General features: G+C 45.9%; 1 protein-coding gene across 4 annotated transcripts in view; it reads left to right on the forward strand.

Annotated features, from left to right (window-relative positions):
- ATXN7 (ataxin 7) overlaps positions 1–27,413 on the forward strand; it is a 137,052-nt gene that overhangs the window by 78,495 nt on the left and 31,144 nt on the right. For all 4 annotated transcript variants that reach the window (XM_066596635.1, XM_066596637.1, XM_066596633.1 and 1 more), the window contains one exon: positions 6,532–6,636. In XM_066596635.1, coding sequence (XP_066452732.1) covers positions 6,532–6,636 — 105 coding nt within the window. The remainder of the gene's footprint in view (positions 1–6,531; positions 6,637–27,413) is intronic.

Below are 27,413 nucleotides of genomic sequence, written 5' to 3' on the forward strand. Positions count from 1 at the left end.
CTCCAAGTAAGGCCGGGCTCACACCGGCGGATTTGGATTGTCATTCCGCGATCGTCATCCGCGTGGGAGATCCGCAGTAAAACGCGGGCATTGAAAAGTATGCATTTTCGCTTTTCCGTTCACATTCGTGGAAGCTAATTGCATATTCCGCGAGCGGAAGAAACATCGCAGCATGCTCTGTTTTGCTGCAGAATCTGTGCGCACGGCCTCTATTATTGTCATTAGAGGCCATCCAACCCGCAGCCCATATGCAATTAACATTGCATATGCGATGCGGGTACCCGCTTCATCGCTAGGCAACGGGTATATGTATATACATAGTATCAGTTGATTTAATAACTAATCTATTTAATAAATTAACATAAGGGTACATTGACACGTAGCGGAATTGGTGCGGATTTTCTGCTGTCTGTAAAATCCACGTCATCTTCTGTATTGCACCTCTGCAGATATTGACCTTTTATTTGCAACAGACTTCACCCCTGAAGGAAGTGAAATCCGTTGTGGATCTGCACCAAAATTTGCTTATTGATTTTCCTTATTTCTAGCTAAATGATAAAAAAATTAACCCTATAGTATACAACCACCTATTCTAACTAAATCGTATAGGTGATTGTAATAGAAGGGGTTAATGTGTGTTTGATACTATTCCCTCCACATCTCTCTTCAGATCTGATGGGAGAGTTGAGGAGAGGAGGAAGACCTTGTTCATAGCGCTGGGCAGGTAAGTTTGTATACTACAAACTTTCCTGGCATGTCATTGCTGTGATTGGCCGTCAGTGATCACATCATCGGAACCAGAAGCAATCAGGTCCCAAGGATGGCACCCGAACAGGATGCTACTAACAGCCTTTTTCTGGTGTTTTTCTGCATTTGCTGGCGGAGTCCCCAAAGTAAATTTACGCTGCTGCCATACACAGCCCGGTCAGCAGCAGCATAAATTTTAATGAAGACAGTCGTGAAGGGGTTAAAGGGGTTGTCCCGCGGCAGCAAGTGGGGTTATACACTTCTGTATGGCCATATTAATGCACTTTGTAATGTACATTGTGCATTAATTATGAGCCATACAGAAGTTATCAAAAGTTATTCACTTACCTGTTCCGTTGCTGGCGTCCTCGTCTCCATGGTTGCAGTCTAATTTTCGCCGTCTAATGGCCAAATTAGACGCGCTTGCACAGTCCGGGTCTTCTCCTTTTCTCAATGGGGCTCTGTGTAGCTCCGCCCCGTCACGTGCCGATTCCAGCCAATCAGGAGGCTGGAATCGGCAATGGACCACACAGAAGCCCTGCGGTCCACCGAGGGAGAAGATGCCGGCGGCCATCTTCAGCAGGTAAGTAAGAAGTCACCGGAGCGCGGGGATTCAGGTAAGCGCTGTCCGGTGTTCTTTTTTAACCCCTGCATCAGGGTTGTCTCGCGCCGAACGGGGGGGGTTGAAAAAAAAAAACCCCGTTTCGGCGCGGGACAACCCCTTTAAACTTCAGCAACATGACACAAGAAGGTAATCGGTGCTGCTGCATCTTGTCTCCACCAGAACTGTGGGCGGAGACAATGGTTTGTCCTGCTGGAGTAATGTGCAACACCTACAGCTGGCGATGGGCTCCCAGGTCACTTTCTTCGGCCCTTATCTCACCTCCCCGCTCCTGTCACTGTTCCTGGCTGCCGGTTGGACTTCTCGGCTCCCTGCTTTGTTGGGAGCCAATCGCCAGTTGTGGGTGTTACACCCACAGTTCCGGTGGAGACAAGATACAACGGTACTAAGGTAATTTTAAGGATATGTTTGAGCGCGGTAAAAACCACTCTGAGCACCGCATCAGCAAAATGATACGCCTTTTTGCTGGGGTTTCTGATGTAGTAACCTTGGCAAAATAACGTCAGAGAGGAGTGCTTTCTTGCTGATGCTGTTCTCTGGGCCATTTTTAATGCACCAACACAACCCTGTATGAGCACAGACTAAATGGCGCTGTCCGTGGTAGTGCTCATTCTGACATTTTTTTTTTTTTATTTTCCTAAAGGTTGGCAAAGTTTTAAAAAGGGAAGGGGCTATATTATGGGTTCTATTCCCTCGACCTCCAGTGTCACCACTGCCATCCTCTCCGTCAGGCTTTGCTTACATAACTGCATTGGTGATGTGCCTGTATACCATTGTGACCACAGCAGACAATTGGTGTATGGCCATGGGGTCCAGTGATTGGCTGTGGTGGTCATGTGTATGCGGGCACATGCACAGAGGAGGTTCAGCCCAGGTTGGCATTATCCTTTAGGGTGGGTTCACACAGGATAACTTGCTGCAGTGAGTTGTTTGCACACAAATGGCTGTTATTTGTGTGCTGTTCCTCAGAGCGAATGCTCATGTTCGCGGTCGCTGAAGTGTACTGAAGTTTATTAGCTAGTTGATTCAAGTGGGATGATGGAACAATGCCTCCACAGTGCCACCTATTAGAAGGGGGTATTCCCGCAAGTCACTGTCAGACCTTTCAAGAGGCCTTTTGTCAATGGCTGCAAAAATGAGCCAAATCCAGACTCTTCTCCAGAAGGAAAAGAGAACCATATTTACAGACAGACTGGTTGAGGGGGTTTTGCCCTTTATGACGTGAGTCGGAGCGGTACAGTTTCTCCTTACAAGTATCCTCACACACCTTATCGATGTTCTCCCTAAGGAGACACTTGACCCCTTCTGACTTGGGTCATAGACCTCTCACCCAACCATCCAGACCCTACTGCACACATCAACCCCAAAACACTCTATGCATGGTTATCTTTCCCTTCTAGCTGGCTTATATTCCCAGTCATTGTTATAGGGGCTGTTAGAAGGTCGGACATTGACTTGGAGGAATGCTGCCTTCTAATAGGTGGTGCTGTGGATACATTATGCCATCTCCCCATTTGCATATTTTTCAGAGGAGCATGCATGGCCTTATAAGACCTTCCAGGTGCTCTTAATGACAGGACAAGATTCCCACACTCTCTTGTAAAAGTTGTTCTTTGTCAAGCAATTCTTATTTTAATGAGCCTACACAGGGATCTGCCATTACTGCATCCTACATGGTGACCAACCTGTGCATCTTGTAAAAAAGATGGCGGGGGGGGGGAGGGGATATTGGGGCCTTATTTGAATCTTTACTGTGGGGCCCATGTTGTAATCCCTACCACCCATAATAGTAAGGTGTACATGATATTGCCAAGGGCCGCACACAGCCCCGTGTCCTGGTGGCTGTGGTTGTGTGACCCTAGCGGGCTGCTGTCCTGTACTTGCATCCATTCACATGGACGGAGGCGTGTAGCATATTCTAGAGCCGGCAGGGTTTCTCTCCCACAGATGGATCTTCTGTCACTAGCGCTTGATAATTCAGTATTGACTGTCAGGGCGAGGATCGTTATTACCGACCGCAGGTAAATACTGGCTGTAGGATCTGCTGGCTTCACTGGACTCGCTGGGATTTGTAAATTGCTCCTCAGGGATTTAAAAACCAACCACTCCCAGCAAAATCAATGATGAAACCTTAATCCGGAGTGCTCTTCTGTGATTTTCACTAGTTGTGCAACGTAATAAAACGTGCTGCTTGGAACCCGTCAGCAGGAAGGCCGAGGGCCGTTACATTGTACTTGTATGGTTTCAGTTTTATTATAGTTGGTGTGGAGGCTCTCTAGGAAACCCAAGTATTCCTCAATAACTTAGTCATTTTTGTCTGGTTCTGGTTTATGAACATTGATCTGGGTTTGCCTTGTATGTTGCCTGGACCGGATGCCGATGGAGGCCCACCACCACCCAAGCACTTCCGTGCGCGAGCCTGCAAATTGGCAAAGACGTTTCTAATGTGACACTGGTAACGGCAAGAACCGTCTGCCATACTGTGTTTTTGATGGCGTCCATTGTTCGGATTATTGCTGTATACACCGTCCTTTAGTGAACTCTGCAAGAAGAAACCTCACCGTGTTTGGTCTGGTGATCTTGGCGGGCACAGGGTTTTCTGAATTAACATGGGTTGTCTAGTTGTTAACTATTGATGGCCTATGCTCAGGACAGATCATCAACAGTAGATCGGCTGGGGTCCGTTGCCTGGAACTCTAACAGTCGGCTGTACACCAAGCCAGCACACTTGGGAGCTGATTTCTGCAGGAAGCAGACAGCTCCATTCTTACAGCATTGGGCATACTTGGGAATTGCAGGACAAGTTCCCTTTCATTTCAGTGGGCACTTGGCCTGCAATACCAAGCCTGGCCACCGCTACAAGAACAGAGCTGTCTGCTTGCTGAAAAAATTGGGTCTGAGCACAAGTGCACAGGCCCCACGGACAGCTCAGTGATAGACCCCCTTATCTACTATGGATGACCTGTCCTGAGAATAGGCCACCAATAGCTTACAACTGGACAACCCCTTTAATCAGTCATCGGAATAACTATCAATTCCCCTCATGCTTGCATTAGATGTCTGACACGTCTAATTTTTGGAGCACTTTGTGAATGTAGGCTTTGTCAGTGCACGTCCGCCACCATACTTATTCTGGAACGCACGCCAATCTTGTCAGTATACACGAATTCAGCGGAGTACATGTTTGTACCAGACTGAGTCAAGCGCCTATTTAGTGGTGACGTCATGGTGCAGGAAATGTTCTACAACCTACCAATGTCATTTCTGTGGGAACTACTTGCAGTTTTTAGTATCTCTGCTTGTGGTCAGTGAATAAAAATATATCCCTGTTTTGCAGTCAGCAGATATAAATGTATCCTGGTCATGTGATGGATACACAGGAGCACGACTGATGAGGGGTGTAGTCCCATGTAGCCGTGGCCACATTTACCAGCAGTTTAGCCAATGGCGTCCCTTTCATTATCTGTCTTGTCATTTGTTCCCTGGCAGCCAAGTTGTGGGTCATTGGCTTTTGGTATTTAACCACTTAAGAACCGCTGAACGACTATAAACATCCTGAACAGTGGATGGAACGGGCTCAGCAAGAGAGTGACTATCCGCTGGTTCTCATTGGTAACTGCCACCATTAGAGAGATCTCTGATCCCGACATTTAACTGTTTAGGTGCCGCTGTCAAAGTTGACTAAAACGGCAAATAGGAGGGTTCCCCCTATCTGCACCCACCGTATCACGATTGGGGAATGTCGATGGGCTGGCATGGCATCTCCGAGCCTACATAAGGGTCTCAGGGTTGCCACGCATACATGTCTGTCAAACTGCCTGAGGCCTATATACTGCAATGCCGAAGCATATAGTACAAGTGTTTAAATGATCACAAGTTCAACTCTCCTGGGGGACTAAGTAAAAGTGTATAAAAAAATAATCAGTTAAAAAAAATAAAACATTACAAGTTTAAAAAAATAATAATAAAACCCTTTACCCATTATTCTTATAAAAAAAGACTAAGCAAAAAACGCCACATATTTGGTATTGTCGTGTACGTTAAAGTCTGAACTATCAAAACATCACAATATTTACCATACGCGATGATGGCTGTTAAAAAAAGAGAAAAACACACAAAATACCAGGATTGCAAGTCCTTTTTTCTTTTTTTTTTTTGAATCCCAGCTCCCAAAACATTTGAATAAAAAAGTGATCAAAAAGATGTATGTACACCAAAATGCTGGTAATAAAACTGCAGCTCACTCCGCTAAAAATGAACCCTCAGGCTGGGTTCACACAGGGCGGATTCGCCGCAGTTTTGCCGCAGCAGATCTGCCCGCGGCCGCTAATCTCGGGATTAGCCAGCCATGTGGATGAGATTTCTCAGAAATCTCGTCCACATGGGACGGCTAATCCGCTGCGGTAAATCCGGTTGAAACCGCGGCTGCCGCAGCCGCGGTTTCAAAAGAAGCAGCATGTCTGTTTATCTTTTCTTTTTTGTTTATTTACGTCGCAGCCGCGCTCTCCTCTATGGGAGCGCCGGCCGCAACAGAAAACAAGCGGCCGGGCCGCTTCAAAACCGCGGCGGTTCTCCCGGTGGAAATCTCGCGTTTTTTGCTGCGGCCAAGCCGCGAGATTTCCGACGGGAATATGCCCCGTGTGAACCCAGCCTCACAAAGCCCTTTCGACAACCAAATAATAAGTTACACAAACAATTTGTGTTTTAGGAAGAACTTTTTATTTACTTTTTTCAAAATAGAAAAAGTTTTTTTAAATGTTGTATCCTGATCATAATGACCCACAGCACAAACTTCAGATTGCTCTGCGAATGCTGTAAAACGACACCCACTAACAATGGTGCAATTGAATTGTTTATCCCATTTCTCCCCACTTGAAAATTTTCAACCATTTTTGAGTACATTATACAGTACATTAAATGGTACCGTTGAAAAACCCACCTCGTCCCACAACAACCGAGCCCTCATACGAGTAGGTCAATGGAAAAATGTAAACGTTAGGGCTTTTGTAAAGTGGAGACCGAAAAACAAAAAAGTGCTAAATGTGTGGTACTAAAGTGGTTCAAGTGCTCTTCAGTGGTGAGTGATCCACCCTCCTGGAGCCACCAGTGCGGCTCTACCATGTGCTTCATGGAATCTAACGTCTCCATTCCTTGTTTTGCAGACATGCCAATATTTGGACTGTGCCCGGCCTACGATGAGTTCTATCTGGTCGTATGTAGCCAATGTAATCAGGTCATAAAGCCGCAAGCATTTCAATCACATTATGGTAAGTGCTTAACTATGACTTAATAACGCTGTTAAATCAGGATTAAAGATGGCACATTTTGTTCATCCCGTTAATGATTTATAAAGCTCCTTGTTGACAGCCACACGTGGAAACACACTTTGAGGATTTTAACACAAACCGCTATTTTGGATGTTATTTTTGTCATTGATGTAAAGGATCCTATCTAATAGGATGGTGAAAAGAGCAGAAAGGTCAGCCGCGTCCAGCAGAGGGCTGAGAACCTTGCACTCAACAAGGTTGTCCTGCAAAAGTACTTTATTCCCTATCTACAGGATATGGGGTATCTGATTGGTGGGGGTATGACCACTAGGACCCCCCTCGATCATGAAAACAGGGGCCTTGAAGGTTACCAATGAATGGAGGGGGGGTCAAGCATGCACACTTCCATTGATTGCAGTGGGAATGCTGGAGATCGCTGAGTGCAAGCGCTTGGCTATCTCTAGCAGTGCCATTCACATGAATTAGGACCTTTGGGGTCCCCCTTCTCATTATCGTGGAGGTCCTAGCAATACTTATCCCCTATCCACAGTATGTGGGATAACTTCTTAGGTGGGACAGTTTATTTAACCCATTCCAAATGTGTGTCTTACATGTACAGTCGGGTCTCTGTGGGCAGAGCGGGCTCAGAAGCTGACCCCGCTACATACACTGTAGATTGCACGGATCGTGGCCATTAACCCAGACAGCGGCATTTAAGTGCCCAAATCACAATTTTGGGACCTGAATGATATTTCAACCTCCCTGCTTCTGAAGGTCCCCAGGGCTGCCCATTGGGACGTTTTGATAGATTGCTGGTCAGAGTACAGAATACTATACTATAGTACTGCATTGTACTATATGAGTGCTCAAACAAGTACAAGTCCTCTGTGGGAACAAAAGAAAAATTATTAAAAATAAAGTTTTCTTAATTATAGAAAATAAAAGTTTGAGAAAGACCCTTTTCTCACTTGTAAGTTAAATAAAAAATTGGTAACCTTGCGTTCATAAAAGTGCAAATTATTAAAATATCACATTATTAATAGAGATGAGCGAGCGTACTCGGAAAAGCACTACTCGCTCGAGTAATTTGCTTTATCCGAGTATCACTGTGCTCGTCCCTGAAGATTCGGGTGCCGGAACGGAGCGGGGAGCTGCAGGGGAGAGCGGGGAGGAACGGAGGGGAGATCTTTCTCTCCCTCTCTCCCGCCCGCTCTCCCCTGCTCCCCGCTGCGACTCACCTGTCAGCCGCAGCGGCACCCGAATCTTCAGGGACGAGCACAGCGATACTCGGATAAAGCACATTACTCGAGCGAGTAGTGCTTTTCCGAGTATGCTCGCTCATCTCTAATTATTAACCCTTGAATGATGATTTCTATTAGAATTTTTTTTTTTTTTATATATATAAAAAGCGATCAAAAAGACATATGTACCCCAAAATGGTATAGATAAAAACTGCAGGTCATCTTACAAAAACACGGAGTCCTCGCACAACCCCATCAACGAAAAAATAAGTGTTATGGTGGGTCAAAAGATGGTGACAGAAAGCAATTTTTCTTTAAACCTCTTAATGACGGGACTCTCTTATTTACTTATCAATGTACATAGTAGTCTGAGGGCTTGTGTGATCACTGCTGTTGTGGACAGATGCCAGCTGTCAGACCGCAGGCACCCACCTTGTACATACATACGCAGGATGGAAATATATGCCTGGGGAATGAAGGGGTTAGACGTATTGCATTTCTTCTTTTTTTTTTTTTTTTTTTTTTAAAGCAGTACTACAGAAAAAAGTATATAAATTTGGTTTTGTCATAATCGCAGAGTAATAATAAAATGACGTTTTTATTGCACTGTAAATACCTTGCCCTGCCACACTCCCCTAGTGTAGGAGCCCAGTCCCACATACGGCACCTGATTCACCCCTTACCGCCACAGGACGTAAATGTACATCCTGGCTGCAAGGTACTTAACATACACTTACACCCTGGGGATAGTGCGAGATCAGAAGAGATCCCACGCTATCCGGCAGCGGTAGCCGGCTGACATTAATAGCCGACCTCCAACAGTGGGGGTGCATGCGGACAGCGACCTCTGCTGTTATTCCCTTACACTTTGAAATCTATGTGGATCGCGGCATGTAAAGGGTTCACAGAGGGAGCACACTCCCTCTGTGACGTAATTGGACTCTCAAGATAAAATGGCGGAGGGCCAGCGGGTTGCCATGGCAACAAGACGCCAGCTACAGGCATCCTGCTTTGCTATTGCCTATGATCGCTATTACAAGCGATAAGGCATTTCAGGACCGGCGTCCTGCAATGCGTTATCTTAGCGATCATACCAGCTATGGTACAAATCCCCAAAAGGGATATGAAAAGTATAAGAAGTAGTTAAAAATAGTGCAAAAAAGAAAAATGTTAAAAACTCCTTTTTGTGCTTTTTCCCCTATTAGTATTAAAAAAAATTGAAAAATCCCACATATTTGGTATTGTCGTAACAAATTGAACACACCGTATGTACCCCAGAATGGTACCCATAAAAAATACAGCTCGGCACACAAAAAAATGAGCCCTCACAGAGCTCCGTCCATGGAAAAATAAAAAAGTTATGACTTCGAATGCAGCGATTTAGAAAAAACATGGTTTAAAAAAAAGGGGGGGGGGGGGGTTTATTGCGGTAAAGTGGGAAAACTTAAAGAAAAAATAAGAATGTATTGTATTTGGTATCGATGTAATCATACCGACCCGCAGAAAAAAATCTATTGTGTCATTTATGCTCCATGATTGGTGTTGTAAACCCCACTCCCCCAAAAAATGGCAGAATTGGTGTGTTTTCCCTCCCTGCTATCAGAAAAAAATTAATAAGTTTTACAGTATAGTCTATGGATTAAAAAATGGCAGCAATAAAAACTACAGTTCACCACTCAAAAACCAAGCCCTTATACGGCCGTGTTGACGGAAAAATAAAGTTATGGCTTTTGAAAAATGGGGATGAAAATCCCCCATAAATCGTTTCCTCCTTATGGCCAAAATAGGCCATGTCCTTAAGGGGTTAACATTGGAAAGTAATTTTGCCCAGAGCAGACACCTAATAAGAAGCACCTTACACAAGCATATGACTGCGACTTGAGGAAGGCTTCGATGGGGATTTCATTATTGGAAGATGCCATTCTCTAAGGCGTATTTTCTGTCCGTATTTTTTATAGACTCAATATGGACAGCATATGGATCCATTGAAGTAAATTGGGGTATTCAGACGTGCATTTTATGTGGACCGGGGCAATCTCCAGCAGAGGGTAATAAATGGATCGTACTCTGATTTGGGCCACCGTTACTAGTGGGGTGCCACAGGGTTCAGTACTAGGCCCAAAATGGGGTACTGCAAGGGAAAAGTGCTATGGAAAAAGACCTGAGGGTACTAGTGGACTGTAGACTTAACTGGAGCAATCAATGCCAGTCACCTGCTGTAAAGGCAAATAAAGTCTTGGGGTGCATTAAAAGAGGTACAGGGGCAAGGGACGAGAACATTATCCTCCCACTATATAAGGCACTTGTCAGGCCTCACATGGAATACTGTGTACAGTTCTGGTCACCGGTGCTCAGGAAAGATGTTGCAGTGCTTGGGGGGTTCAAAGAAGGGCGACTAAACTAATACATGGAATGACGGGACTGGAATACCCAGAGAGGCTATCAAAATTGGGATTATTTACCCTGGAAAAAAGACGGCTAAGGGGCGATCAAATAACTATGTTTAAATACATGAGGGGACAATACAAGGATCTCTCCCATGATCTGTTTATACCCAGGACTGCGACGGTAACAAGAGGGCATCCGCTACGATTAGAGGAAAGCAGGTTTCATAACCAACACAGAAAAGGGTTCTTTACTGTAAGAGCAGTGAGACTGTGGAACTCTCTGCCTGAGGATGTGGTGATGGCAAAATCCATAGAGGAGTTTAGGAGTGGACTTGATGTCTTTCTGGAGCGCTACGATATTACAAGATATAGATATTAAATAATCATAAGGTATATTGATCCGAGTATCTTCCGACTGCCAGCCTTGGTGTTACGTAGGATCTTTCCTTATGTTAATCTGGGGATTATTCTGACTGCTATTATGGAGTCGGGAAGGAATATTTTCCCCCAAAATGGGGTAAATTGGCTTCTGCCTCATTAGGGTTTTTTTTGCCTTCCTCTGGATCAACAAGGCGGGTGGGGTGAAACTGGATGGACATTTGTCTTTTTTCAGCCTAGCATACTATATAACTTGTCACTATAATTACTCCCGTTTTCTAAAGTATCAGCATAACAAAAAAAAAAAGTCTCGCACCATATTTATCAAGTCTCCTACTCTTCCTCCTCCAGAAAATTGCTAGTGAACGAAGCAAGGTTTTCTCAACTGGCTCACTTGATTGAGCCATAGCATGCAGAATTGTTCTGTGGTGGTAGATGTGCTGCAGCACGAGGCCGGGGCTCCATGGCTGCACCCATGAGTCATAGTAACCTCCTAGGATTATCCTCACTGTGACTTCATTGTTCCTCTTTGGGAAAATATTCACAATCAGCTCTGTGTCCTTACAGACTGAGTAGGTTTCTGGAACGTCCGCCGTTCACTTCAGTAACTTTTATTTAGGCCTCGGATCCACAGATGACTGTCAGAATCTACAGGTGGTGCTCCTGGGAAGATGGCTTACTGCTCCAGTCGGTGGATCAGTAATAAAGAATGCATTGCAGACCCACAAATATCTATAGCCGAAAGCTGAGAAACTACCTGATCAATAGAGCGCGCCGCCATCAGTCTGGAAGGATCATTTTGTTGGCGTCGATTATCTGTCCAAACTCCCTATTTCACTTATTACCTTCATGCCTGTTTATCACAACTACTTAAAGGGAACCTGTTACCAGGTTCATGCCACCGAACCACGGGCAACGTCAACCGGGGCAGGTATGTGCCTTATTGTGAAACGCAGCGGCATTTCAGGATGAGCATACTGGGATATCCACTGCCCCGGCCTCTGCTCACCCACATGTGTCACACTCCACCCAATAGACTTTCTTCCCCCTGTCCCTGGTACAACTACTTCTTGAGTCATGAGCAGAAGTTATTGCTATAGAGTCTATAATATAGCAAAGACCCCTGTCCATGACTCAACAAGTAGTTGTACTATGGACAGGTGGAAGAATAGACATGATGTTCGGCCCGCAGGCGTGTTTGACACGTGATCTAGAGTGAGTGGTCTGTACTTCTGCACAGAGAGCCGTTGCTCATCTATACGGGATGAGACGGGCATGGTGCCACCAGCGTGACTTGAAGTAGATCTTTAAAGCACATTGATGGCCGGGCTCACAGGGCCATATTGTAATACGCTGCGTAAATATCACAGCGTTTTATTGGCATATGAAACTGAGTATTGTCGCATTTCTCCTAGCAGCATGCGTAATAAATGCCGCACATACGCAGTGCAATTGCATATGCCCGTCATTTCAAAGGCTCCCATAGAGAACAATAGGGCTCTTGTAATACGTGGTAAAATGGAACATTCTGTGTTTTTTTTTTTGCGTGTGTAACATACGCAATAAATATACGCAAGTGTGAGTGGAACAATTAAAATCAATGTACTTTCATTGACGCCCTTTACAGTGGATTATACAATGCACATCCATGTGTGAGCCCGGCCTTATTCTGAGATGCAGCACTTGTGCTCATCCCTGTTGCCGGGGTCAGGCAGCACGAGCCTCGCAGCAATTCCCTTTAACCCCTTAATGACATGGCCTGTTTTGGCGTTGAGGACCAAGCGATTTTTTTGGTATTTTTCCATCTCCATTTTTCAAAAGCCATAACTTTTTTATTTTTCTGTGGACGCGGCCGTATAAGGGCTTGTTTTTTGCGTGGCAAGCTGTAGTTTTTATCGGTGCCACTTTTGGGTACAAAGACAATATCGTAAAATTTTTTAATTTTTTTTTTATGATAACAGGGAGAGAAAACGCATCAATTCTGCCATAGATTTCTTTTTCTTTTTTTTACAGCGTTAATCATGCAGCATAAATGACACACTAAATTTTTTCTGCGGGTCGGTACGGTAACAACGATACCAAAATTGTTATATTTTTTTTTAGGTTTTTACACTTTTTTGCAAAATAACCCCCTTTTTTTGGAAATCTTTTTTTTCCTCTATAGCTGCATTCAAAGTCCTGTAACTTTTTTATTTTTCTATGTACGGAGCTCTATGAGGGCTTATTTTTTACGAGACGAGCTGTAGTTTTTATTGGTACCATTTTGGGGAATTATGGCTTTTTTGATCACTTTTATTGCATTTTTTGGGAGGCAAAATGCTAAAAATTAGCATTTTGCCTCTGTTTTTTAGCGTTGTTTTTTACGCTTTTTATCGTACAAAATAAAAAGTGTGTTCAACTTTTTGTACACTTCGTTACGGACGCGTCAATACCAAATATGTGGGGTTTTAATTTTTTTCCCTTTTTTTTATGCTAATATTAGAAAAAGCATAAAAAAAGGGTTTTTTTTTTAAACATTTTCTTTTTTTACACTTTTCTTTTCATTTTTTCATACTATTTGAGTCCCTCTGAGGGACTTACAACACTGTGCCTATGATCGCTGTTATAAGGCATGGCAGAGCTACTGCTCTCCCATGCCTTATCGCTTATACAGCGATCATAGGCATAGGCAATATAGGACGCCAGTGTCTGGCGTCCTGTTGCCATGGCGACAGGCCGGGCTCTCGCGATGACATCGCGAGTTCCGGCCGGAGACACAGGGGGATCGCGATCCCTCTGTGAACTCTTTCCCTGCCGCGATCTACTTAGATCGCGGCAGGGAAGGGGTTAACAGCGGGCGGCGCATCTCTGATGCCCCCCCGCTGTTGCAACGGGACGCCGGCTGTGACTGACAGCCGGCTCCCGCTGCGGGATAGCGCTGGATCTTATGTGATCCCGCGCTATCTCCAGGACGTACCGGTACGCCCTGTTGCGGGAAGTACCAGGCTCCCAGGACGTACCGGTACGCCCTGGAGCGGGAAGGGGTTAAGGGTACGTCCATACAAGTATAAATGCTGCCGATTGTCAGCAGTGTAATCGCCTGCGTAATATGCTCACAATTTACAGTACAAGTAGCGGGGATGGGATTTAGAGAAATCTCATTCACACACTGCGGAATAGATCTGCAACATTAGGCCATATTCACAGGGGCGATTTGCCCCCCACCCAAAGCCAATTTTGAACTGAGTGAAATTGTGTAGAAATGGAAGGCATTGATTTAAATATTCACATTGGCGTTCTTTTATTTGGACAGACAGTCTGAGTAAAAAAGAAAAAAAAAGCACATGCTCCATTTTGGTCCAATTTTCAGACAAGTATCACCCATTTAAAGGGGTTGTCCCGCGGCAGCAAGTGGGTCTATACACTTCTGTTTGGCCATATTAATGCACTTTGTAATGTACATTGTGCATTAATTATGAGCCATACAGAAGTTATCAAAAGTTATTCACTTACCTGTTCCGTTGCTGGCGTCCTCGTCTCCATGGTTGCCGTCTAATTTTCGCCATCTAATGGCCAAATTAGACGCGCTTGCGCAGTCCGGGTCTTCTGCTTTTCTCAATGGGGCTCCGTGTAGCTCCGCCCCGTCACGTGCCGATTCCAGCCAATCGGCAATGGACCGCACAGAAGCCCTGCGGTCCACGGAGGGAGAAGATGCCGGCGGCCATCTTCACCGGGTAAGTAAGAAGTCACCGGAGCGCGGGGATTCAGGTAAGCGCTGTCCGGTGTTCTTTTTTAACCCCTGCATCGGGGTTGTCTCGCGCCGAACGGGGGGGGGGGGGGGGGGTTGGGGAAAAAAAAAAAACGTTTCGGCGCGGGACAACCCCTTTAAGTCATTTGGGGCTTTAAAAAAAACCAAACTGATTTGATATAGGCTCAGGAAGTGCGGAGCCTGAAAATTGAAGTTGCATTTTTTATTTACGCATTTCAAAAACTGAGTTAAAATGCATGGAAATCATAAACTCATGAAAATCTGATCATTTTTAACGGCTCACAGGTGACCGCCTGAATTCGGCCTTAACCCTTTCCAATCCAATTTGTATCCCGGTTTTCCTAGGGGGCTTACTCTTTTTCTGCTATTATAAAACGGCGCTATCTGCTGGCTAAAGCCAGTACTGCATGAGGTGACACATTGAATAGGCTCCGACAGCAGAAAGGCTGACAATATACAGTAAGAGAACCCCGACGAACGTCTTCCAACATCAGAGCTGTACAGCCTTAAATCATAATGTCTTTAGAAATCAGACAGTGGATTGGTAAGGGTTAATTGGCCCACGGTACCAATTCTAAATCTGCAATATGTCAATTTATGCTGCGCCTCTTCGTGTTGGACGTCATTCTTTCAAACGAGGAGATCAAATCGGAGTCTAAGCTGCATGTAATTAATCCGCTGCGGGATCACGTCCTGGGACTGTGGACATAACTTTTGGGGGTTTACTTCGAATTCGTGGCAAAAATCAGTTTAAGCTGCAGATTTTTTTCTGCAGACTTACATTGACAGCGGCCTCGGAGTCACACACACGTTTGCCCCATTCAGTGGAGCCAATTCACCTGCAGCTACTTACTCTACGTCACAAGTCACCTGAAAGTTTTTTTTTTCCCCCATGACTCATGTTTGAAATCCGCCATGTATAAAGCTAAGTGTGTATGTACGGAACACGGAGTTGGCGCAGCATCGGCTACATTCCAGATGTGATGTCCGCATCGAGTTCATGGCTACAACTGTGTCTTGGGTCTTTTCACCTCTTAAATGCATCCGCTGATGTGCTTGTCCTAAAGCACCTGTTGTGACCACAACTGACCAGCAGGGGGCGCCTGCTTTGGTTATGTGATCGCTATATAAACATTTGCTTGGAGGAAAAAATAAAAAAAGGAATAACTGAGTGATCCTGACAGTGCTGGTGATAAGTCTGTCTGCTGTGTGTGTGAATCAGAGTGACATGAAGGAGAATGAATCATTGTGCTGCGATGATGGGCTGGGAATAATAGCGTGTCCCCGGCTCCCCTCGCTCTCAGCCTCTTATCATCCTTCTAGTAGCAGTACTTGTTATTGGAGAGGACGGCACGCTCCGGAGTGTTTAAATGAGTATCAGTAGCACGATTCTTTACCTGTCCTCCTCACGTATATCTCCCCCTTATACTCACCCACATTTGCTATGCAAACTATCTATTAGCGGAATGCAAGTGATTTCAGACCATCTAAATCACATGATTTTCCCGCTTGCAGCGATAGGACGTGCTTCAAGTTTTTCGATCGGTAGGAGCGAAAAATCGCTCATGTTAATTAACCCGTTGAAATTCATGGCTTATTTTCCATGCGAGTTCTATCCATATAAGGGAGATGGAACAACACCTCTGTAGCGCCACCTATTGGAAGGCAGCATTCCTGCAAGTCAATATTGGACTCTTTATACAAGCCTTGTAACAGGCTTGTATAAAGGGTCTAACATTGACTTGCAGGAATGCTGCCTTCCAGTAGGTGGCGCTGCAGAGGTGTTGTTCCATTTCCCTTATTTGCATATTTCCCAGAAGAGCATGAATGGCCTTAGAAGTCTGCTTACTCACCTTCTAGGTGCTCTCCCTAAGGAGAAAAGTTAGCGCTCCTGAATTCTACCTATAACGCAGTCGGGCGGAGCTGGCATAAGAGAATAGTTTGTGTAAATACACCCTGAGGTAGCTGTGCCTGTCCCAGGACTTGTTTAAGAGGATGGGCTCTCCCTAGATTATTCTGCACACTGTTACTCCACCTACACCAGCCTGACAGGAAGGGGTCATCGATTCTAAATGCTCCCGACAAGTTTTGACTTTCCCTACCAGCATGGGGGAGCAGAAATCTGGATTCCTCTGACCACGTGATGGTTCTGTACAAATCGTGGCACATCCTATATTTTTGCGTGACCTCACATCGCACCTCCCCTTGTCGTTAATGGTACAGCGGCAGCATCGGGTCATGTGCTGAGTGCACACGGTACGATGTGAGGTTTTCCAACTGAAAACAATGGGAGAAACTCCTCGATCCGAAGTGATGGAAGGCGGCTTTGATATAAAAATGCCTCGCATCTGCGGGAAAATTGCATTCTGGTGAGCGCGATATCAGGCCGTGATTCACGGCCCAATATTGCATTCGCCCATGTGAAGATGGCCTAAAGCTAAGTGCACACTTGCATAAAAAAAATGGCCATAAAAACCGCCGACTTTTCATACATGTACAGTGCTGTCATCTGTGTGCAGGCCAGGTGTCTCTTTGTTTTAAACTTGTGCGCCATCCATTTTTCACATCCACTAAAGAGACACAAGTCTCTCTAATTCTATCAAGACGGACGGGTGACGTATGAGTGCTGTCTGTGTTTTTTCTATCCCCGTTGACTTTTAAAGAGCAAGTCTTGTCCTTCATCTCCTATGTTTCCCTATGGAGCCTCCTTTTCATTGCATCGCAAAGCGCAAACTTGCGATTTTCGTGTGATGCGTTTTTAACATTAGAAAGTCCTATTGATTTTCGCGTTAAGAAATCGTGTGAAAAAACACACACAAGAATATCGCACGCAGCAGTGTTGTTTTTGCAAAAAAAGCGACGCTGACGCTCACAAATCGCTGTAAAAAATGCACGATTTTGCCATGATTTCATTGCAGCGATCGCCAGTGTGAAGGAGCCCTAATAACGAGGCCATTCACTGTGTGTCTTGCTGTCGTTTATTTAGCACCGACATATTCCATAGCGCTGTACTAACATTGCCGCGACTCTTGTCAGTCCCGTCTGACGGCGCTCACAATCTTATCACATACACACAAGTCACTTTCAGAAGTCAATAAACCCATAAATATGTTTTTGGAGTGTGAGTAGAAGTCAAAGCACTTAGAGGAAACCCAGGATATGGTATAAAAAGGAGCCCTAGCTGCTGCAGAACCTCTTTGAAGGGGGGGGGTTTACACGACCATCATAGATTTAGATTTCTTTATCGCCACACGTTTTCCTTAAATTAGATACAGAGCATCAGCGTGTCCCGTGCCGTCCCATGATGGGCACTCGGGGAGCCCGTTGTCACAGTACGCCTAGCACTCTGTTCTTTTAAGACCCATTTCTAAGGTCCCCGAGAAGCTCTTCACCGTGGATTATTTAGCATGCGATTCCTGTAGACTGAACTGTGTGAGTGATGCAAAGCGTTGATGCCTAAAGTCCCTGCACAGCTGGGAAGTCTCGCCGGGCACAGATATTGGCAGCTGTACAGCAGGTTCTTATTGTTGTCAGCGGAGGAGCAGTGTACAGCCAAAGCCCTGAGGCTCGCAGCGACATTTCTGACCTCCCCGCGCTTCTGACCACAGAGATGTGTTGCTAGATACTTATCTTTCCCTCGTCTAACTTCCGCTCTGATGGGATCATTAAATCGGCCGCTGACAGCTGCTCTGCCGTCTTTTTATTGCGGCTAACACTAAGGGGCATTTAGGAAAACTTGCTAAATTGGGGGCATTGATGTTACCTGGTGCAAGCCGTAAGATTGCAGCCGGAATAACTCCTGCTAACTGGCTGGTGGGGAGCAATTCTCAGAATGATTCCCGAATGCTTCTACCAATACAGCACATATTCAGGGTGATGCCTCTGTATGATGTGCTGACTCCACCAGTAAACCATCACAGCACTTAATACACAATCTATTGGTGCACAATGTGTGGTAGGTGTAAAGATTGTAAGGTGGCGGTTAAACAAATTACTTGTCCCGTGTTAAAAGGCCTTAAAGGGGTTGTTTCGTGAAACCAAGTGGGGTTCAGCACTTCTGTATGGCCATATTAATGCACTTTGTAATATACATCGTGCATTAAATATGAGCCATACAGAAGTTATTCACTTACCTGCTCCGTTGCTAGCGTCCCCGTCGCCATGGATCCGTCTAAATTCGCTGTCTTCTGGCGTTTTTAGACGCGCTTGCGCAGTCCGGTCTTCTCCCTGGTGAATGGGGCCGCTCGTTCCGGAGAGCTGGTCCTCGTAGCTCCGCCCCATCACGTGTGCCGATTCCAGCCAATCAGGAGGCTGGAATCGGCAATGGACCGCACCGAGCCCACGGTGCACCATGGGAGAAGACCCGCGGTGCATCGTGGGTAAAGATCCCGGCGGCCATCTTGGTAAAGGAAGAAAGAAGTCGCCGCAGCGCGGGGATTCGGCTAAGTAATAAACTTTTTTTTTTTTTTTTAACCCATCCCTTGGGTTTGTCTCGCGCCGAACGGGGGGGCCTATTGAATAAAAAAAAAAACCTGTTTCGGCGTGAGACAACCCCTTTTAAGTCTCAATACAATTTGTCTGGAAGTTTAAGGCACACCACAGTTGCGATCAAAAGTACTTCAAATTTAGGTTTATTTCCAAACTTGAAGCTGTTTGCAAAAATAAAAAACTATTTAAATAGCTCAACACAACTAATACAGATAGTCCCCTACTTGCAAACGTTCGAGTTACGAACTTTGCAAGATGCAAGCAATCTATCCTGCACAGTATGATGTAATGCTATGGCAGAGACCGGACAGGCTTCTATCAAGCCTGTCCGGTCAGATCGCGGGACGCTGTGTGGTTGCTAGGCGGCCGGGGACTTTCTGAAAGGCCCCGTAGCTGACTATGCAAAGCACCTATCAAGCCGTGCGTTTGATAGGCACTCTACATAGGCAGCCCTGGGCCTTCAGAAGGCCCCTGGCTGCGTAGCAACTGTACAGCGTCCCGCGATCTTATCACTGGACACTGTACAGGACCCCCAAATGTCGGGTGCCGGCTGTTTTTTACAGCAGACACCTGACGGCAGCAATTCCGACCAGCTGCATCACTCGCCGGAACTGTTAACACTTTAAGTATGGCTGTCTATTCTGACAGTGGCATTTAAAGTGGTAATAGTTGCAATGCACGGCTCATCGGAACTGGTGCTGCCGGGTGCTGGCTGTAAGAATGGCCGGTACCCGACGTTGTATGGAGCGGGATCCACCCGCGATCCCCTCCATACAACCATTTGTTAGAACAAATGTACTTGCGAACACGCTCCTGGAACTGAACCTGTTCGCAAGTAGGGGACTATCTGTATTGTGTTTTCCCGATAATAATCCCTACCCTGATTTTTGTGGGGATGGGACTTGAAATATAAGTACAGTTACTCCCCTACTTGCGAACAGGTTCCGTTCCAGGAACCTGTTCGCAAGTCCGTTTGTTCGCAAGTCGAACAAATGCTTGTATGGAGCGGGATCGCGGGTGGATCCCGCTCCATACAACGTCAGGGCCGGCTGTTCTTACAGCGGGCACCCAGCGGCAGCAGTTCCGACGAGCCGCGCCGCTTGTCGTAACTGTTAGCACTTTAAATACCGCCCTGACAGCGGTATTTAAAGTGTTAACAGTTCTGACGAGCGGCTCGTCAGAACTGCTGCCGCCGGGTGCCCGCTGTAAGAAACAGCCGGCACCCGACGTTCAGGGGGCCCGTACAGTGTACGCTGTGTGGTTGCTAGGCAGCCGGGGACCTCCTGAAAGGCCCCAGGGCTGCCTATGCAGAGTGCCCATCAAGCACATGGCTTGATAGGCGCTCTGCATAGACAGCCCTAGGGCCTTTCAGAAGGCCCTCGGCTGCCTAGCAACCGCAATCTGACCGGACAGGCTTCTATCAGGCTTGATAGAAGCCTGCCCGGTCCCTGCACAGTATGATGTAATGCCATAGCATTACATCATACTGTGCAGGACAGATAGTTCGTATCTTGCGAAATTTGTAAGTCGAATGTTCGCAAGTAGGGGACTATCTGTATACATTTGGGGGGGGGGGGGAGTGAATGCACACCTCGCAGCTGGCAGTTAGGTAAGTATTATAAGATGAAAATAAGACACTGTGCCTATTTTGGTGCAAAATGTAATATAAGACAGTGTCTTATTTTGGGGGGAAACATATAACAAGTGGTTTCTCCAAATTCACCACAAAATGCCACTTTTAATGACAACTGCAGTCTCAAACTTATTAACCCCCTGAATAAAATCCCTCATAACAGCACACATCTGAAAATCCGGTGTTTTTCTCAAACACATCTGCTGTAAGCTATCAAGGACTTCATTAGTTGCATCAGGTGTGCTTGAGATAAATGACCTCAAATACCTGGACTGGCTAGGGCTTTGTTGACTGTGACATTGTAGATTAGAAATATGGCTAAGGGCCCTGCGATCCAGACTGACAGAATCTGAACGATAATTTGTTTGTTCTCCAGTTTGTGCAAGCATAAAAATGAAACAATGACCTCTCTATATAAACAGGCAGTTTTTCATCTCTGTAGAACTTCCTGTTTACTGTGAATGGAGGCGGGTGGCTGGAACAATCCCTGGCCCGCTGCTCCTCCATTCACTGCCACCAGAGTCCTGAGGAGACAGGTGGTCCTACAAGTGACTGCAAAAGACCTGCAGCAAGATTTAGTGGCAGTAGGTATTCAGGTTCCCAATTGTACAGTAAGGTACACACTATAAGCTGATGGTCTTCATGCCCAAAATCCAAGCTGTAAACCTCTAGTGACCCAAAAGCACAAGAAGAGCCGGCTCCAGTATGCTCAAGACCAAATGGCCACAGAAGTCTTAGGATTTTGTTGTGTGTAGCGATGAAACAAAATGTTCTGGGCCTAGGCATACATGTCTAGAGGAGGAAGCACATGCTAAAACCAACCCCCTGCCCACAGTGAAGCACGGCGGTGACTCTGGATGCTCTGGGGCTGCTTCACTCCCTCTGGCACTGCAAGCCTGCAGCGTGTGGAGTCAATCAAGTATCAGGAAATCCTAGGAGAAAACCCCATGTCTTCTGTCAGGAAGCTGACGCTTGGGCGTCATTGCACCTGCCAATAGGACAATCATCCCAAGCGTACTTCAAAGTCCACCAGATTGGGTTTCAGAAGTAGTCCTGGAATATTCTGCAGTGGCCGTCAGTCGCCTGACTTGAACTCCATAAGAAATCTTAATATTAGGGAATAGGAATATTAGTGGGGGCCATTGCCCTTGATGAATGGGCTGAGACTCCTCAGGAACGCTGTCTGGTTAGACATCACATTTGCAGCAGGTCATAACGACGAAAGGTGCTAACAATTCTTGTCATGGACGGATGAAGAATTCTGAGGCTGCGATAGTCATTAACCCCTTAAGGACATGTTTTGTTTGTTTCCCCACACCGTTTTCAAATAATCATAACGCTTCTCTTTCCATTGACATGGATGTCTGAGGGCTTGTTTTTCGCAGGCCGAGTTGTATATTTTAATAGCGCTATTTAACGTACCATGTAACATACTGAAAAACATTTTAACATTTCTTAGTGAGATTGGGGGGGTTGTGCAACAATTTTGCCAATTTTTTTTTGGGGGGGGGGTCTTGTTTTTACAACGTTCACACTGCAGCAAAAGTGACAAGATCACTTTATTCTGTGGGTCAGTATGATGATGATGGTACCAAATTCATGTTTGTTTGTTTGTTTTTGGGGGGGGGGTTGCGACTTTGTAAAAAATAGAATCTTTAGGCCTTCTGCATTTAGGAGTATATGGCTTTTTGGTGCAGAGTTGTAATAGGGCAACCATAGGAGTGCATGGGACCTTTACAGTACCTCCTGTATGGCTCTAGTTTCATACAGAGATGTGTTTTGACGTTGCATGCTCCATCGGATGTTGTATGTATGTACAAATTATCCCGTAGAGCCCCTGCTTCAAAGCGACTGATGATAGTTCTCCAAAAGTCATACTAGTACTTTAAATCAACCCTTGAGACAACATTTTTGTCCGCGGACAGCGAGGTGTATTACAGCTATTCTCTGCTGCCCCTCCGATTCACCGGTTTTAGGTCTTGTTTTTACCCATCAAAGATGGCTGCAGCTATTTTCTAACTACCTAATGCACACTGTCACTGCTGTCTGATTGGCTCGTGCTGTTAATGTAAGAAGCTGTGGCCAATCAAAGAGCAGGTATAGTGCGTTAGTGCAATGTGTTTCCTGGACCCATTGAAAACAATGGGCGAAGCGTTCCAAGGGAATGCGCAAAGATAGCACATGCCTCTGATTTTTTTAATTATTTTTTTTTATTATTTCTTCCCCCATACCACGATGCGGGAAAAAGTTCCGCATGTTTATGACCCCATTTAAAAGAATGTGGTCCATATATATGCGAGATTATACGTCTCGCAACCCACAAATCTCACACAATTTTCTCGACTGTGTGTAGGCAGCCTAAGGGGTTAATTTAGAAACCCCATTTTCAAATACCCTATTAAATTCTGACTCGATGGATGATGTCCTCCATTCAGGAACTAAATCTATTCGAGTATAAAGTAGCTACGCAGAGTGACTTTTACTCCGGAGGTTCTAAAATGTCCAGGAAAAAAAACAAACAATTGATTTCAGCTGGAATTGGGCAATACTTTATTTCCCCTTCGGTGGCGCTGCTGTGGGAATATTGAACCTTTACTAACATGCCCCTCCTTAGCTGCTGATGGATGGGGTGGCAGAAGCTCCAAAAATCTTTGATAGTATTTGCTGACTGTCTCGGTAAATCTCCGCCTTGACTGGCCCTTCGTAAGGCTTCCACCCTACAGTTAGCTGCCAGAGGTACACACTGTACTAATGGAGGTGACCAGGCAGCAATCCCTATCATCAGGATTAAATAATGTATATACACTCCTCAACGATGAAATTGGAACACCAAGAAGGAAAAGTGGTGGAATGATGGAAATCACAGGATCGGCAGCCATGTAAATGATAAAAAAGGCAACAAAATATCCCAAACCTAATCGGTATAGAGTATGAGATCCACGTGCAGCAAAACCCGCATTACACACCTCGGCGTGCTGTTAATGTGGTTATTATTGGTTGTCTGGGGAATGTTCTGCCATGCTGAACTTGAGCACGCAAATCATCGAGATGCGCTGCCGGCAGCTCCCTTTGCAATTGCCAACCAATGATGTCCCAGATGTGCTCGATGGGAGACAAGTCCGGGGACGCTGCAGGCCATGGAAGCACGTTTGGGCCATGCACACTACTCAGTTACACAAGCAACATGCAGAGTGGAGTGACGTCATGCTAAAGAACGGCTCCCGAGACGCTCCAAAGAAATGGCTGTACCACTAGTTCTACGACCAAATGAATAATGCTGAGCTGTTAGTGTACGTGGGACAAAGACTAGAGGGGTCCGGCTACTGTACATTATACCACCCCGTGCCAGAATCCTGGGAGTAGAATTGCTGTGATGTTCCCACGTGAAGGCATCTTTATGGCGTTGCCTACGTGGTCTTAAGACCAATCTCCTCCTATCATTGCTTCCGAGCCCGGAACTCCTCGCTGAAGAGGATAGACCTCCATTCTGGCCTCCATTGCCTTCTTGCTCTGCACCATGGAGCTGCCGCCAGCGCATCTCGATGATTTGCGTGCTCAAGTTCAGCAGAAAGCCTTTGAGAGCACTGGCGTGAGGTCAATGGGACACCGGTCGCCAGACAACTGGCTCGTAGCCCGTGTTGTGCAAGCGCCTTCTAAAGGTTTGTGTAGACACTGTTTGACGCCATAAGCTTGGGATGGGACATCAAATTTCACTTGCAGTACAGAATAGATCGCTATCGCCATCTTCTAATCTGACGATTCGTCCATGCACGTCTTGCTGTCATTCGAATTCATTGTTGTTCCTTCAACATAAACCAAGGGGATAAACCAAGGTCTCTGAAGTTCAAGGAGTCTGTCCCTCTCACCAAATGGCGATAAACGGCATGTCAAAGAACCAGAGACCTCGCACAAGCGTACAACAAGACTTGGTCTGGTTTGTGAGGTTTCCTATGGCTGAAAAAATATACCTTTATACCATTGCCGCCCCTCCTGCATGTCACGGAGTGGAACCAGGTGCTTGAAACCTTCAACATTTGCATACCTTAGCAACACCTTCTGCTTCCTTCATTTGCATGACCTTACGGCTTGTCCTTATTGGTGTTGCAATTTTAATGTTGAGAAGTGTAGATCATGCAGCTGTTCTATGTGCTCTGCAAAATTCTCAAATATTAACCCTTTCCTGGTTTTTGCTTTATAAACTGCATCAAAAAGACACCTGCTGTTTTTGTGGTATGGTTTTTGAGTCAGTAGACCCCTGATCAGGCCAAGACATTAGCACATAATATGCTTCTTTGCAAGTTGCCTAAGAAGATTACAACTGCAAGACTTAATTCACTAACAGCCCATGAGAGGTATCAATTGTATGAGCATTGATTTCTGTAAAGAGGATGTACATCTTATGTATATACAATGACATGCCAAAAGTCATGGGACAGGAACTAATATCGTGTGGAACATCCTCTATCTTGGGGAAATGCGTCAACACAACACAAAGACATGAATCCCACAAGTGGATGGAAGATGTCTGGAGGGATGTTGAGCCTTGCTCTCTGGATAGCCACCTACAGCTCTGTTGTATTTGTAGGTGCAGGATTACGGATGCAAATGGAACTCTCCACTACATCCCATAAATGCCCTATTGGGCGGGCTCATGTCGGATGAACATACGGTCTACACCATTTGTAGGAACTCTCTAGAATGCTCCTTGACCTTGTTCTGGACAACTTGGTCCTGATGGCTTGGTGCATTATGCTGCTGGAATATCCCATCATTGTGGGGGTATATCAAGTCCATGAAGAGCTGTAAATGGTCATCGGGCATCAGACAATGATGTGTTTTAGACAGACTAGTGCACCCAACCTGTGCCATGAAATCACACCCCACACCAATATGGAACTGCAACCAGACAGCAGAATGCTTTGGTGACAACTGGGGTCCATGGTTACATGAGGTCTGCACCACACTCAAACCCTATCCTCTACCTGAAATGATTGGTGATATGACTCATTGGACCACACCACATGTTGTAATTCCTTTAGAGACCAGTTAGCGACCTCCCTTGCCCCGGTGAGGCATTATGCCCGGTGTTGTGGGATTAATAGAAGCACTCTGGTGAGTCTTCTGCTCCCATGGAAGCTAAAGACCGCTGCGCAGTGTTGGGGACTCCCATTCTGGAGATTTACATGGGTGTCATAGGTTGGAGCCATCTATAAGACCTTTGACTTATCCTTTGGATATACCATAAAAATCTTAACATTTTGAAGCAAAAAAAGACAGCCTAAAGGGGTTGTCCCCTATGGATTACCCCTTAGTAACCATCCCATTGTCTTTTTACATCCTAGCTTGCTGGGCTTTAATCCCCAGGAACGTAAAAACATTCTTCCTGTGGGGATTAAAACCCTGCAAGCTGTGGACGAGACAGCTCCGTGCTGCCAGCTCCCGGAAGTAGCCGACGACCTGGAGCGGTCATGGGAAGCCGCGGGAACGGACTAGCTCACAGCTGGGATCCGCTGCAGGCCTCCGTAAGTGGATCCCGCATACGGCCGTGTGAATTCGGCATTATTCAGATCGCTACCTGTAATGCGTAATTTACAAGAAGCCCTGGGACTGCTCGCCTTCCTGCGGTTCCAGGAGCAGCTTGTTGAGCCCCTTCTGTGTGAGACCACCGCACCTCAGCAAGCTTACGAAGCCTTACAGAGCGCCACTTTACACCCCATCCCTGCCGCTGAGGTCAAGAAATAACCGCGCCCCCCCCCCCCCCCCCCCCCCTCGCCTCCTCCTGTCTTCGGAAATACCACACAGTTTACATTATTACATTTATCTAAGATTAAGGAAATGCCAAAAAGGGTGGAGGGGGGGGGGGGGATATTTTTAGGGAGTCAATTTTTTTTTATGCACAAGTGAGCAATGGGGCCTGGAATTTATTTAGTTGTGCCCTGAAATTCAACGGGTGTTCCCTCTATTATAGGCCTAGCCATGTGTCCAGTAAGCAGATTGGGGCCACAATGGGTAGGTTTCTGAACACAGGACAAGAAGGAGGGGGGTCCATTTTGGGGTGCAAGTCTTCATATGTGTGCTGTACAAAAAAAATACTGTTTTTTAAAGTGACACAATTGCAATAAAAAGAAAATCGTTATTTTTTTCCTTTTGCTTTGCTTAGACTCCAAACACTGTGGGGTCAAAATACGCAGGGGTCTAGTTTTCAAAATGTGGTAATTTATGGGGGTTCTCTGACGTTTTGGCCGCTCAATGGCTCTACAAGTGGGCAATGGGGCCTAAATCACCTTCATGCAAAATTTCTCTTATGAAAGCCACCGGCTGCTCCTTTTGGTTTGGGCTCCGTTGTGCATACGGACATAAGATTAGGACTAGAGATGAGCGAACGTACTCTGTAAGGCCGATTTTTCACAATCGAGCACCGCGATTTTCGAGTATTTCACTACTCGGGTGAAAAGATTCGGTGGTCGCCGGGGGGGGGGGGGGTGTGGTGGAGCGGGGGGTAGCAGCGCGGAACAGGGGGGAGCTCTCCCCCACTCCCCTCTGCAACCCCCCGCTCACCCACGGCGCCCCCCGAATCTTTTCACCCGAGTAGTGAAGTACTCGAAAATCGCGGTGCTCGATTGCGTAATCGGCCTTACCGAGAACGTTCGCTCATCTCTAATTAGGACCATAATAGGTTTGTCTCTGAACACTGGACAAAAAAATATGAAATTTTGTTTTTGCTCCTCTAAATTGCATTAACTCCTGAAAAAAAAACTGTGTGGTCAAAATACTCCTGACCCCCCTCAGTAAATACATTAAGGGGTGTAGTTTTTTAAAATGGGGTCATTTGTGGGGGTATCTATCATTCTGACACCTATGAGCCTTTGCAATCTTGGCTTGGTGTAGGAAAACAAAATGTT

Source organism: Eleutherodactylus coqui, chromosome 3, assembly GCF_035609145.1.
Source record: "Eleutherodactylus coqui strain aEleCoq1 chromosome 3, aEleCoq1.hap1, whole genome shotgun sequence".
Taxonomy (NCBI): domain Eukaryota; kingdom Metazoa; phylum Chordata; class Amphibia; order Anura; family Eleutherodactylidae; genus Eleutherodactylus; species Eleutherodactylus coqui.